At 46.4% G+C, this 13,732-nt stretch overlaps 1 protein-coding gene across 1 annotated transcript in view; it reads right to left on the bottom strand.

The window, feature by feature from the left end:
* Itga9 (integrin subunit alpha 9) overlaps positions 1 to 13,732 on the bottom strand; it is a 309,149-nt gene that overhangs the window by 42,337 nt on the left and 253,080 nt on the right. The window contains 1 exon segment of the mRNA NM_001420002.2: positions 7,002 to 7,109. Coding sequence (NP_001406931.1) covers positions 7,002 to 7,109 — 108 coding nt within the window.

Here is a 13,732-nt window from a genome sequence, read left to right as displayed (position 1 = left end):
ACAGAAAATAGCTCTTATTGTTCTGTGTAAAAGAACGGAGTGAGAATGATTAGGCAATGGCTCAACTTCTCAATGAGGGAATGAGGCAACTGTTTTCCATTTTAGCTAAGAAAAGTCAGGAGGGAAATGAGCTTCAGAGACCAAGGCTAGTCATAACAGTGGGATTTGAGGGATGCTGGGATGGCTTAGCAGAGAGAACTTGCTGGAAATATGGTTCTGTTGTACTGAAAAGACATCTTGACCACGTTCTGCCCAAAGATAGAGAGAGGGTTAGATCATGTGATCCCCTAAGCCACTCTGGGGCAGTAAATCCATCTCTTGCTGCCAGGGAGGGGTAGTTTAAGCCTAGTGTTCTCCCTAGAAAGACCCTCTCAGCTAGGAACAGGGCAAGCCATTGAATTCCTCTAGAGGAAAGCTGAGGGAGGAAGGGCTCAGAAAGCAGCGTGAGTCATGCTGAGTACAGTAGTAGACATTAAGGCAGAACTGAGGAACTCAGTTCTGATCTGCCTTATCTGCTGGTGCATGAAAACACCAGGCACGGCTGGTGTACAAGTTTGAGCCTCAGCCTCTTGCAAGCCTGATGCAAGGGAGACTTCTTGCTGTAATTAGCACCCAAGGCTAGCCAAACTGTAAAACCCAGGACTTTTCTCACTTTTTCTCCAGTGCCACTGTCACTGTGGAAGCCATTGCCAGAACAGTGAGTGACTGGTGGTGATAGGGAACTCCTCCGTCGTGAGCACTAATGAGCATACGCATATAGACTTCTGGAAGTCTGATCTGAATACTGCATAGAGGTAGCCTCGAGGCATTGGGGGCTGGCACTTTTGAAGAGAAAAATCAAACCAAGCAATGACAAGGCAGACGGACCATCCACAAACGTGTCAAGGCCACCAAGCAGAAAGAGCTCACTACACATTCTCCTGGGGTTGCCTAGTTACCTTCCCTGACAGGAGGGCTCAGAGATGTAGCTGGCCACCCCCCCTCCCCCGCCTTCCAACCCTCTTCTGCCTCCATAGCATTAGCACTAAGTGATGGGCCGTGGGCTTTCCTCATTTTTGTCTTCCCTCACCGGAAGGTAAGCTACACACGGGCTAGGAACGATTACGGCTCTGTCTTTCTTTCATTCCGTGTTGTAACCCGGCCCTCGACATGCGCTGGGTGCAGAGTACTTGTTGAATGAAAGTGCGTGTGGCTTGAAACCAAATTCTCCTGACAGCCTAATTTCGTAACCACTGTCATCAGACAAACTGTGACATACAGGGACATGGAAGCATGTTAGAGAAAATATCATCATGTGGACATGGTTTCTCAAACGGAGACGTACTGTGACCCATGCAGGCCTTGTCTGGGTGACATCTCCATTGGCAGACAGAATAATGTCATGAGGCCTGGCAGGTGGTTGTGCAGTCCAGTGGTCAAGAGTGACTACCGACCCAGGTTCTTATGAACGCAGACCTCAGATGTCCCTCTCTTTTCTGAGCCATCGCCCCAGTTCGTGATAAGTTCCTAATAATGTAAGCTTAGTATTAATTGTTATCTTGACTCTAATACCCCCCTTTCAGAGCTGGGGTGGACCACATGGAGTTATTTTCCTCTTCATCAATAGGAAAGGCTCACGGTGGTGCTGAGACCGCGCCAGTGCAAATCTCCTGTCAGAAAGTCAAACTTTTAGCTGAGTAGATTACAGTGTCTTGGAACAGATTCCTGGAAGTGGGGCCCTAGAACTCATGTAAGTTCTGACGGTTTCTCTTTGTCTTTTAAATCTGTTGTATTTGTTGACAGACTCCTTGTTCTTGATCCAAGCCAATAATGTGTTCAAAGATTAAACCTCATCCTTAGATCCTTAGCTTGTGATATTCTCATTACGGGGAGGCTGGGCTTGCTTATTTCCCATGTAAACGTCTGTGAATTTTCGGTCCGCCCCCCTTTCCCCGTTTGTATGATATTTTTGGCTTTTCCTTGTTATTTTGAAAAAACAAATCATAGGTCACTTCCCTGTGTTGCAAGCGTCTTTTCCCAAAACGCCTTTGAGCTTTGTCTGTGAAGTATTTTGATGCTACAGAAGGCTAACGCCTTTGTAGTTTATATCTGCGATGGTGGTCTGAATGAGAAATGTCTCCCGGAGGCCAGCTAGGAGCATTTCTCCATGGTTTCTGTTTCAACGTCCTTGCTTGACTTCCTGTCCTGATTTCCCTCAACAAAGGACTGTGACCCCTGGAAGTATAAACTAAATAAACCCAATTCCTTCCCCAAGTTTGCTTTTGGTCAGATTGTTTTTATCACAGGAGCAGAGAGGAAACCAGAAGGCTACCCGAGTCCCTTGAATGGAATTCCTATTCCATTCAAAGGTGTGAAGGATGTGGTAGAAACATCACCACCTTAGCCAGTCACAGCTGATCCGCTGAGGGGTCTCCACAGAGCCAGAGAGGGCTGCGCTGCGCTGTGCTGCGCTGTGCTGCGCTGTGCTGTGCTGCGCTGCACTGTGCTGTGCTGTGTGTGCTGTGCTCTGTGTGCTGTGTGTGCTGTGTGTGCTGTGTGTGCTGTGCTGTGCTGTGCTGCGCTGTGCTGGGTACTACCTTCACTTTGAGAAAACATGGGCCCTACGGCCAAGGGTGAGCTAGCGTCAGGCCTGTGAAACAAGTGTCTGGAGTGTCTGGGGTCCTTGCTTGTATGCTCCATGCCACCCCCAAGACTGTTCCTAGGCTCCTCATCGGTCACACAGGGAGGGCTCACCACAGGAACACAGTGCCTCAACATACGCTGTCTGGGGATTGCTTTCCTAGCTCATGCTAATGCTCATGGCTGGTCTTTTCACTGGGTTTAGCCTCTGAGGACTCTGTGACTGACTATGCCCTAAATACAGTCTTGACAAAACTGTACGGGTTTGCTTCTGGGAACTTACAAACCAGAAGCCCGCTCCTCTTTCTTCTTGCGAGCTTTGGGGTCACCAGCTAGGCCCTTGGGCAAAACTAATGAGTATCCGTGGACAAGAGACCAGGGAAGACAAAAAAGAGTTCATATACACATGGCTCTGAGATGCCTTGAATATCCAAGTGACTTAAAGCTCTGACTTGGTCCATAGTTATGTCTGCTCATGGGATGGGGTGGGTGGAGCTTGTGTTTCCTTGTAACACTGTAGATGGTCATATGATCAGCTCTTACAATACTGTTGTGCTGTACAGAATTGAACGAAAGCACCATTCTTTCAGATATTGAGGACAAGGTAAGGTTTCGGTTACTATGGTTACTAACAGTTAAGAAGGAGAGGAGTGGGGGCAGTCCAATGGTACAATGCATGCTTGGCATATATGAGGCCCTGGGCTCAATCGACAGCACTAAACGCAAGAAGCAAGAAGACAGAAATGTGTGCTTTGCTGAGCTCAAGCTAAGGTCAGACAGTGTCACTCCACCGGTATGCAATAGTGGGGAATAGTCTCGTGTGGGTTCAGCAGGGCCCACAGACGGGGGCACAGCACAGGACACACAGGTATACATGTGTCATCATATGAGGCAAACAAGCAACTGAGCAGGCACCCCAGGGACCAGGACCTGCTCAGCACTAATAACACTCACATGGTTTTAGTCTCTGGCCCATGTGACCCAAGAGGACGCAGATGCCAGAAACTGTGACAGCATCCCACAAAGCTTCCCAGGCCTCCACCCTGTGGCAGTGTCCTTTAGACTCATGGCTTAAATGTGTCCCAGGCCATGGCTTGCTGCCCCACTTTTCAAACCATTTGGAGATACCATCTCCCTGGCTGTCTGCCTACCCCCCATGTTTTCCTGGTCCTCTGAGTCTGGCTTGCATGTGTTTTCCTGTGTGCTGACTCCTCTGAGCTCTCCTTTCCAGGGTTTAGAGAGAGGTGGATGCCTCGCACTCCATTTCCCTGGAGATTAAACCACCCCCAACTACAGATCAAGTCACCAGGCAGAGGGGTTCTGTGAAGAGTGTTGTCAGTGTTTCCCTGAACCCACAGTTAGCAAGTGTTTTAGAATATGGAGTTGTTCTCATGCTCCACAGATGTTTTCTGAACATCTGCATCATAGTCTGAGCACTGTATTAGGTCTGGGAGAGGGGAGGGAGAGAGGAGAGGGAGGAGAGGAGGAGAGGGGGAGAGGAAGAGGGAGACAGAGAGTGACAGAGAGAGACACAGAGAGAAAGACAGATACAGAGAGAGACAGAGGGAGACAGAGAGAAAGAGAGACAGAGAGGGGGGAGGGGAGGGGAAGAGGGAGACAGAGAGTGACACAGGGAGAGACAGAGACAGGGAGATACATAGAGAGAGACCAAAGAGACAGAGACACATATAGACACAGACAGAGACAGAGACACACAGAATGAGAGAGAGACAGATAGTGACATAAACACACACACTCACTCACACACACAGAGAGACAGAGAGAGACAGAGACACAGAGAGACAGAGACAGAGAAAGACAAACATAAAACAAGAGACAGAGTGACACACACAAGACAGAGAGAGACAGAGACAGAGAGATAAGACAGAGACAGAGAGCAACACACACATACACACACAGAGAGAAAAAGAGAGAGAAAGTGAGAGAAAGAGAGTGTGTGTGTGAGAGAGAGAGAGACAGAGACACAGAGAGACAGAGAGAAACAGAGACACAGAGAGATAGAGACAAAGACAAACATAGAACAAGAGACAGAGAGTGACACACACAAAACAGAGAGACAGAGACAGAGAAAGACAAACATAAAACAAGAGACAGAGTGACACACACAAGACAGAGAGAGACAGAGACAGAGAGATAAGACAGAGACAGAGAACAACACACACACATACATACACACACAGAGAGAAAGAGAGAGAAAGTGAGAGAGACAGAGAGAGAGAAAGAGAACTTAAGTGGTTTAATAAGAAAATAGATGTAGGGTGTCAGCTTGGTGACAAGGTGACATGTGAGCAGGCAAGAGGGGTGAGGAGTGTCAAGACAGAGGCTGAAGGAAGGGCTCAGTGACAGAATCTAAAGGAGGAGGCTACATGGACTTCTGGGGAAAGAACACTGTAGTGGGAAGGAGAGGAAGGCTGAATGCTGGAGGTGGAACACTGTCTGAAAACATCAAGGAGGCTGTGAGGGAGGAGGCTGTGGAAGAGGCGGCTGTGACAGATGACAGGTCATAGAGCAGGGGGACAGCAAAGCTGCTGTGGACATTATAGGGGAAAGAGAGCCACGGGCATGTTAGACACAGAAGTGTGTCAAGACCCAACCAAGGATGAGCTGTAAGAGACACCAGTGAGGGCCATGTACCACAACTTGAGTGACAGATAGATGGCAGAATGTAGACCAGGCCTCTGAAGGCACAAACAGTGCTCACACTGGGACTTTCACGAAGGGGCACATGTTAGGTTTGCTTGTATGCTGGACGTGAAGTGTATGAGAATTTAGGATGAGGCAAGGCCTTTGCCCTGGGCTGAAGGACAGAGTGGATGTTTGCTGTGACAGAGAAGCAGGCCTGAAAGGTGCTACGGTGTGGATGTGGTTTGCTCTCTAATACTCACATTGGCAGTTAGTCTCCTGTCTTTAACATGACAGTGCTTAATATACACTTAAAGGTGGGACAGTTGGTGGGTGACTGGGAGTAAGCAAAATCGCCAGGGTGTAGGTCCTGTGATCAATTGCTGGTGTCTACATAAAAGGAGAGGCAGAGCCTAGTGAAACACAAACACACACACACATGTACATGCGCACACACTCACACACACTCACACACATGTATGTACACACAGACACATGTGCATGCGCACATACTCACACATGCACACACACATGTATAAACACACGTATGTACACACACTCACACACAGAGACAGACACACAAGACACACACCGAAACATAGACATGTCTACACACAGACATACATGGATATACAGAAACACACACATACAAAGACACATGCACAAACTTCCTGCCACATGGTGATCTGTACCACCTTGGGATACTGTTGACATGAAGGCCCTCACCCCTGAGACCTACTCAGTAGTCAGTACTGTAAGCTAAAATAAACCTTCTTTCTTTATAAATCTACCCCAGCAATGGTATTGTGCCATAAGCCACGTTGTCATCATCATCATCATCATCATCATCATCATCATCATCATCATCAACAACAACAACAATAGCAACAACAACAATGCTGACCGGGAGGGGTACCACTGGAGTTTAAGTAAAACCAAGATGTCCGTTAGGCACTGATAGATATAGTTGGTTAGTAAATCCTGAATTTCCTGGAAGGGATCTGGGCTGGAGAGACACCGGTGGTGTATCATCAGAGCAGGCTAGATTTTGATCCATGGGTCTTACTGAGCCCCAGGGAAGGAGTGTAAAATATGGGAGGCCTGAGCCCTTTAGCCATTGGGAAGAGAAGGATAAAAGTCAATGGGAGAAAATCCTTGGAGCCAAGGAGTCCGCTTTCAAGCAGGTGTGTAGCAATGGCCACACATGGCATATAAAGTGTCCCCTCAGACAAAGTCAGCTACAGATGACACAGGATCAGGCGGCCTCATGGTCTACATAAGAACTTGGGCTTCAGTATCATCATGCACGTGTCTTACCCCACTGATCTTTAACCTGTTGGTATCAGTTTCCTTTGACAATCTTTACAAACATTGAGGCTCTCCTCAAGGAAATGCATGCATGTACACACACACACACACACACACACACACACACACACACACACGTGTGTGTGTGACTTTATATAGTCTTTGTGAGTTCCCAGAGGCACCACAAGCTACCCTGGGGGACAAGTTTACAACCATTTCCTCCTCATCCCTTCCAAGGTCTTTTGGCATCAATCAAATTGCCTCAAAATAGAGATGAAGGTCTTTCTTCAGGCTCCCCCTGGTATGTCTCCTAAGTGTGAAATCACTTTGACTTCCTGAGCCTCCTGAGAAGACTCCAGAGTAAGTGGATACGCATTTCAAACAGGTAGCTCAAAGATGAAACCAATGGAGGACACAGATGGAGGACTCACCACCATGTCCTGAACCTGAAACATCTCTGCACCACCAGGTGACAGCCGGCTGGGGAAGGAGATGCTGACAGAAGACCCAGGAAGGGTGCTGGGGCCCATGTTGTAGACCTGTGGGGTGAAGCACATGGCAAATGTCAGTGACACACAAGACCTTCAGGTCATGCGATACATCATACGCCTAAAGAGTGTGAGCTATACACAGAAGTGTGATGGCGTGGATCTAGGATGTGACTTTATTTTATCTAGATATGCTTTTAATTGAAGTAGAATGTCCATCACTCAGATCTAACTTTGAAATGAATACTAAACAATGCAGGTCAAATGAAATTGAGCATTTTCTTGTCCTCTTCCTGCTGAAAATTGTATTTAACTTTACATATCTAGAAATTTATTCATTGATGATAGTTGGTAGAAACTCAGATATCAAAATGAACTTCAGGGCTCTGGAATAAAGTAAGAATGATCTAGGGACTCGATCAAATGCAGGAGGGTGACATGGGGAGAGCGAGTGTGGCTGAAGCAGGTGGGATTGGGGGGGTAGTATATCTACATTTCCCAGGATACATATGCACCCAGGAGTCATCTCTGAGACCCAGTGGCTTGGTCCAAACTTATTCTTGGCACAGTTTGGGATAATGATGACCTTCAGGGACTGAGGGACTGGTCCCAAAATGAAGTTTCATTATTCCTTACAAAAGGCTGTCACATGTGCTATCTAGGTCATTCTGATGACAGCTTGATGACATCTGCATATTTCTTCTTGAGTTCTGTATCAGATCAGGGTAGAAACTTTACCCCCCCCCCTTTTCCTTCTCTACTTCATCTCAAAGCCAAGTATGGAGGGGAAAGAAAGAAGCCACAAAGAGACCCACAGGAGTGAGGTGACAGAGCAAAGACTGCCAATCAAACCCAGGACAGAAATAGAGTAAGAGGAGGAATTTAAAAAATGGGCAACTCACAGGAACAGAACATATTGGCTGCCTGTGGGATAGAATATTTTCCATTATTCTATATTTTAATGATCCACAAGTGGGGCTAGCCCATGTGGTGTAACAGAGTAACCAAGACTGGGCTAGCCCATGTGGTGTAACAGAGTAACCAAGACTGGGCTAGCCCATGTGGTGTAACAGAGTAACCAAGACTGGACTGCAGTTTCTTCTGACATGTTTCCTGCATGTTTTATCCACTGTTGAGATCTACTGCTCAAGAGAAGATTTCTTCCAAGATTAGCACTCTCTTACATTGTACCTGGGTACCTAAGAGCTCCAGTGGGCGGGTCTCTTGCACGATTCAAGCAAACTGTGAACGTAGAGGAAACATTCTCTAAGGAATGTTCTCTAAGGAATCTGATGAATATATAAGTTACTAAGCAAACAGGCCATGAGCAGGGATGTACTATGGAGTGTATTAGGAGACCGATGTTTGCACATGAACAGTAAGTACTCAGTCTGCAGCCTGTGGATAGAGGACTGATTTTGACATTCAAGTCTTACTGTTTCAGAATTATATTCCATAAGGCTATAGCTGCCAAAGCCTGATTCCATTGATAAGTCTTTGTCTCTGTCCCTTTTTGTTTCGATAAAATATCTTTACAGAAACACATTAAGGGAGGTGGTGTTTTAGTTTACATTCCAAGGTAAAGCAATTGTCTCAGAGAAGGTAAGGATGCAGGAGTCTGGAAACTGCTAATCATTAGCACATCTATAGGTTAAAAACAGAGGGCAATGAACCAACGCATGCTCCTTTTCTTTACTCTCATACAATCCAGGACCCTCTACAAAGGGAATGGTGCCACCTGGAGTGGGCAGGTCTTTCCCCACGGACATATCCAATGGCTAACCCAATGTAGACAATCACTCACCAAGACTCAATTCCTAGGTTATTCTAAGTCTGTGCCTAGTTGATGATTAAACTGACTATCACAAGTCCAGGGAAACTACACAGAAAACCAAGAAAGGGTTTGCTATTGACAACAGTCATGATCAGTGGTGGCAAGTCAGACATCAATGTGATGGGTGTTTGAATGGCGTTGATGTCAACTCTTATGGATGACTCTGCAGAATCTGAGACTTCCAGGCAAGAGGTCACTACATAGCTGAAGGGGTTGGCAGGACAGTCTAGAAATGGAGCCTGAAGAGAAGAACAAACTCCTGCCATCTTAAAACAAAACTTTAATGGGTGGGGGATGGGGGGTTTATCTCTTAGGCATTAAATAAAGTGTTTTCCTGAGATGGGATGCACTCCTGGCTAAGATACAGTGATGTAGTTAAACAATCTGGGGGATTTAGAATCATGTCCTGAACTTGGCTGACAAGACCCTGGCAGATACCAGAAGACAGACTCCAATTTTGTAAGTGTTTCTCCTGTAGGTAGAATGTCCAGCAGCTTCCTGTCCTGTCAAGAAGTCTTCATGAGTGTAAGAGCCAACCGATGCAGCTAATGTCCATGTTATTTTCAGAACTTTGGACCAGAGATCCTGCAGCCTTCACAACTGACAGCCAGGCTGGGGCATGCATCCTCACTGGGGCAATACCTCCCGGCAACAATGTTAAAAACAATGTTAAAACACCGCTCAGCTCACCAAGAAAGTTACTTAATTAAAGTGTGTTTCTTGTTTTTCAGGATATTCTGTTACACACTTAAGTGCTACCATACAGTATAAAGACAGGTTCTATATAAAAACCTGTATGGCTTGCTCGGTTGGGCTGTTTGCTTGATTGACAGGGTCTGGAGCCAAGCTTGCACCTGTTTTCAACTATCTTCAAGGTACGTCTGTGTAGCCAGTGACTGAGCACTGTGGATTTTTTATTTTGAGGTGATGGAAATCTGAATTCTACAAGCACTCTAAAAATCATTGAACTCCATACATAGTTTAAGAGGTATGTCATTAAAGATGTTTTTCTTGATGAACAAGGATGAATGAAGCTTACAGACTTATTTTCCTTTAGTTCTGTTTTGAGAAAGGATCTCTCTCTCTATGAGCACTCAGGCTGCCTTGGAACTCACTATGTGGGCCACGCTGTCCTTGGATTCATTTTGTCTGTCTCCCAAAGGCTAGGACCGCAAGCATGCTCTACCGTACTAAGCAGCACTTTTAATCTGTCAATTAAAAAGGTGATGAGAATGGGATTCCTGGGAGAGTGGGAGAGAACCCTGCCAGGCAGCTGGGGGCCGAGAAACAAGATTCAGAGATTCACCACATCTCTGAAGCTGAGGCTAGGGCGCCAGAGCCAACCACAATCAAAACCACCCAAACAGTGCATTCACACACAACTGAAGGTGTGAGCTCTGTTTGTAGCCAGCTTTTCCCTAGAAAGCAAGGTCTTTAGTTTGTTTTCACATTTGTTTACATTCTGTGAAAGATTTAACAACAACAACAACAACAACAACAAGACTGAAAGAGAGATTGTTGCTAATTCTTGATTCTAAAAGGTCAACATTTACAACAACATCCCTCAGACAAGAAAAGGAAATGGTACCCTGCCACCACCGAAAACAACTCAATTCAAGAAAAACTCAAGAGCTCAGAATTGCAGAGGCCCCACCTGCAATTCCCAGGCCAGGGAGTCCCAGGGAAAGCAGGGATGGGAGAGCACAGGAGAAGGGCTCCTGCCACCTGGTCTTACTTCTTTGAGGTAGTGCATAAGATCAGATTCATCTTTAACCTTATCTTCCCAGAACATAGGAGGCACAGGCAGGAGAGTTGCTGGTTCTAGGCTAACTTGGGTCACCGGATGAGACCTGCTTTCAGAGAAACAATGAAGCATCCAGGTGTGTCACATGATGTTAACTCCAGCACTGGTGGGGCCAAGGCAGATGGACGTCTGTGAGTTCTAGGTTAGGGCTACAGAGTGAGCTACAAAAACAAACCCAACAACCTGAAGCAACAACGGCCTGCCATACACCATCCTAACATCTGCATTTGTGTGAAGTTATGTGCATGACATCTGTAATATATTTCCTTATAATTTCCCAGGTGGGGGAGCATTTAGACTCCTGGTGGGAAAATCAAACCAAATGAATCCAAATCAAACCAATTACTATTAACAGTCAGCAACCTCGTGTGTCTCTGTTGGGAAAACTGCTCACAAGGCTGGCGCAGGAAGCCAGCCTAGACTAGAATTTCTGCCTTTCCCCGTCTATAATAGAGTCTTTCAGCTCAGATGTATCTTGTTGAATGGCAGACCTACTAATGGAAGACACAGAAGGATCCTTGCTTTGGGAAGTCTTGTTTCTGCTTCAGGAATGATAGCGCTGATCAAGGAAACAGTCAAGAGATTCCTCCATACTCCTTCCCTCTCCCCAAAACCAGCCTCGTTCCTGGTCCTTATCAATTTCTGTGTCCTTTCAGCTGGACAACTGTACTCACAACAGTTGTGCCAGAGAAGTGTGTCAGTAGATAAGGTTTCAGGAAACATAGCCTTTGCTAACATGGGTGTGTGTGTGTATGTGTGTGTGTGTGTGTGTGTGTGCATGTGTGTGAGAGTGTGTGTGCGTGTGTGAATGTGGGTGTGCATGTTTGCTGGCGTGTATGTGTGTGTGTGCAAGCTCGTGCATGTGAGAGTGTGTGTGCGTGTGTATGAGTGTGTGAATGTGTGTGTGCATGCTTGTCCGTGTGCATGTGGGTATGTGTGTGTATGTATGAGAGAGTGTGTGTGTGTGCCTGTGCATGCATGCATGTGTGTGTGTGTGTGTGTGTGTGTATGTATGAGAGTGTGTGAGTGTGTGTGCCTGTGGATGTGCATGAGTATTTTTGTGAGTGTGTGTGTATGTGTGTGTGTGTGTGTGTATAGGGGCTTTCCTAATCTGCAGCTCACTAGCAGTCCATTGCCTCAAACTTGAACTGATGGCTGAATTCCCTCAGGCTCTGTGATCTAAGGACCATGCCAACCACGAATTCCCCAGGGACACAGTCTCAGCTGGGTTCTTTGCATCAGGTCATGTGTGAAATAAGCTGTGTTCTTAGACACCAAACTTTACGTTCCATTTACAATATCTTCAGAGAACCAACTGGAAGAATAAGCTGCATCCAACCATCCATCCATCCATCCATCCATCCATCCATCTATTCACCTATCCACCCGCCCATCCATCCATCCACCCATCCACCCATCCACCCATCTGTTTTCCTTCTATTCTCTGAGCAGGCACTAATATTTAGTATTTGTTATAAATCTGGCATTTTATATAGCAAGCATGCCTCTTGCCCCTTCTTTTTTTATGACACTGTCTGGGTCATTCGAACCTTTCTAAATAATTCTCTTGTCTGCATCCTGTATTTTAAGAGAAGAAAGGATATAAATCACAGAAAACAAAATAAATCTACCTGGTGTTTGTTTCCTATCCAACCGAGAGACCCAAAGGGAAGCAATGGGCGAGCCCTGAGAGGTGCCTGAAACCGTGACCACAGCTGTCATCCCACAGTCTCACTGAACGCTTTCCTAGTCTCCTCTGTAAATCAAGGGCAGGTATGACAGCCGGGCTTAGCAAGTCAAGAACCTATCCTCTCTAAGCTGGAAACATGTGTTATCCATCATGGGTTCAGAGCTCTTCCGGCCAATGGACTCTCTGAGTGGAGGAAGATCATCTTCCCAAAATGTTTTACCTCATCCTCTGCACCGTCACCACATCAGTGTCTGTCCTCCCTTATGTCCATGTAAGAGGACCCTCAGGCAAGGAAGATCATTGTTATTTGGTCCCTATGGTAAATATTATCACATTGGGAGACGATGTTCTCCATGAAGGAGAATGGGCAGGCACAGGAAAGCACTGGGAGGCAGAACCCGGGACTGTGAAATGTAGTCTTCACTAAACAAGAGGGGTTGTTTCTTCTTGTGTTTTCTGGTTAATGCCCAACCAGCCCTTGCCTAGGCCTGTCTCACCCAGTTCTGCCAGCACTGTACCTCCTTTCTCATGGGGCCACATTTCTCTGTACTTGCCCCTTAAAGGACACAGACCGGCCAATACTGAGGTCCTTCTGTCTTCTCGTCCACATACTGTTATTTTGAAAAGCTGCCCTTAGAATCCATGTTTTAAAAGCAAAGGCTGACAAACTAGGCCTTACACACAAAATCTGACCTGGTGCCTACTCTTGTCCAGCAAATTAAGAAAGTTACATCGTTAAATTTTTGAGGGAAAAAAACTTAAAGAGTCACATTCCGTGTCCCATAAGAGACACATGCATGCAAAGGAAGGCGCATATCTAAAGACCAGTATCTCTCTCTCTGTAGCTACCTTCTGGCTACAGCCGGACAGCTGCCACAGTGTAGCCCACAAGGCCTCAAATAGTTACTTTCTGGATGTTTCTTAAAAAAAGCCTGCACTCTAAGAGAAGGAACCATGTCTTCTGGATGTCTGCAGACCACATGCCCCGCAGACCACATGCCTGCCCCGCAGACCTGTGGAGCTGGTGCTGAAGAACCTAACTGAGTAAGCCCTACCCAGTGAGCAGCCAGCGCACGCTCCAAGGTGCATGGGCTCACAGGGCTTTGCTCTCAGAAAACTGTACTTTTGAAAGACTGGTTCCCAGGGAGAGAAAACTTTAGTGGAGTCAGCATGAAAATCCTGGAGGAAATTTATGTGGTAATGCGCTGGGGGAATCTCCTAAAGCCCTTAAGTTAACAGGGATCTGGGGATTGTGGCCAGGATAAGCCTTCCTGATAATGCTCTTGTTGTTTCTCAACCTGGGGGTCCCAACCCCCACAGGGTTAAATATCAGATGTCCTGCATAG

This window comes from Rattus norvegicus, chromosome 8 (assembly GCF_021556685.1).
Source record: "Rattus norvegicus strain SHRSP/BbbUtx chromosome 8, alternate assembly SHRSP_T2T, whole genome shotgun sequence".
NCBI classification, from domain to species: domain Eukaryota; kingdom Metazoa; phylum Chordata; class Mammalia; order Rodentia; family Muridae; genus Rattus; species Rattus norvegicus.
This window is presented reverse-complemented; position numbering and strand designations above follow the sequence as displayed.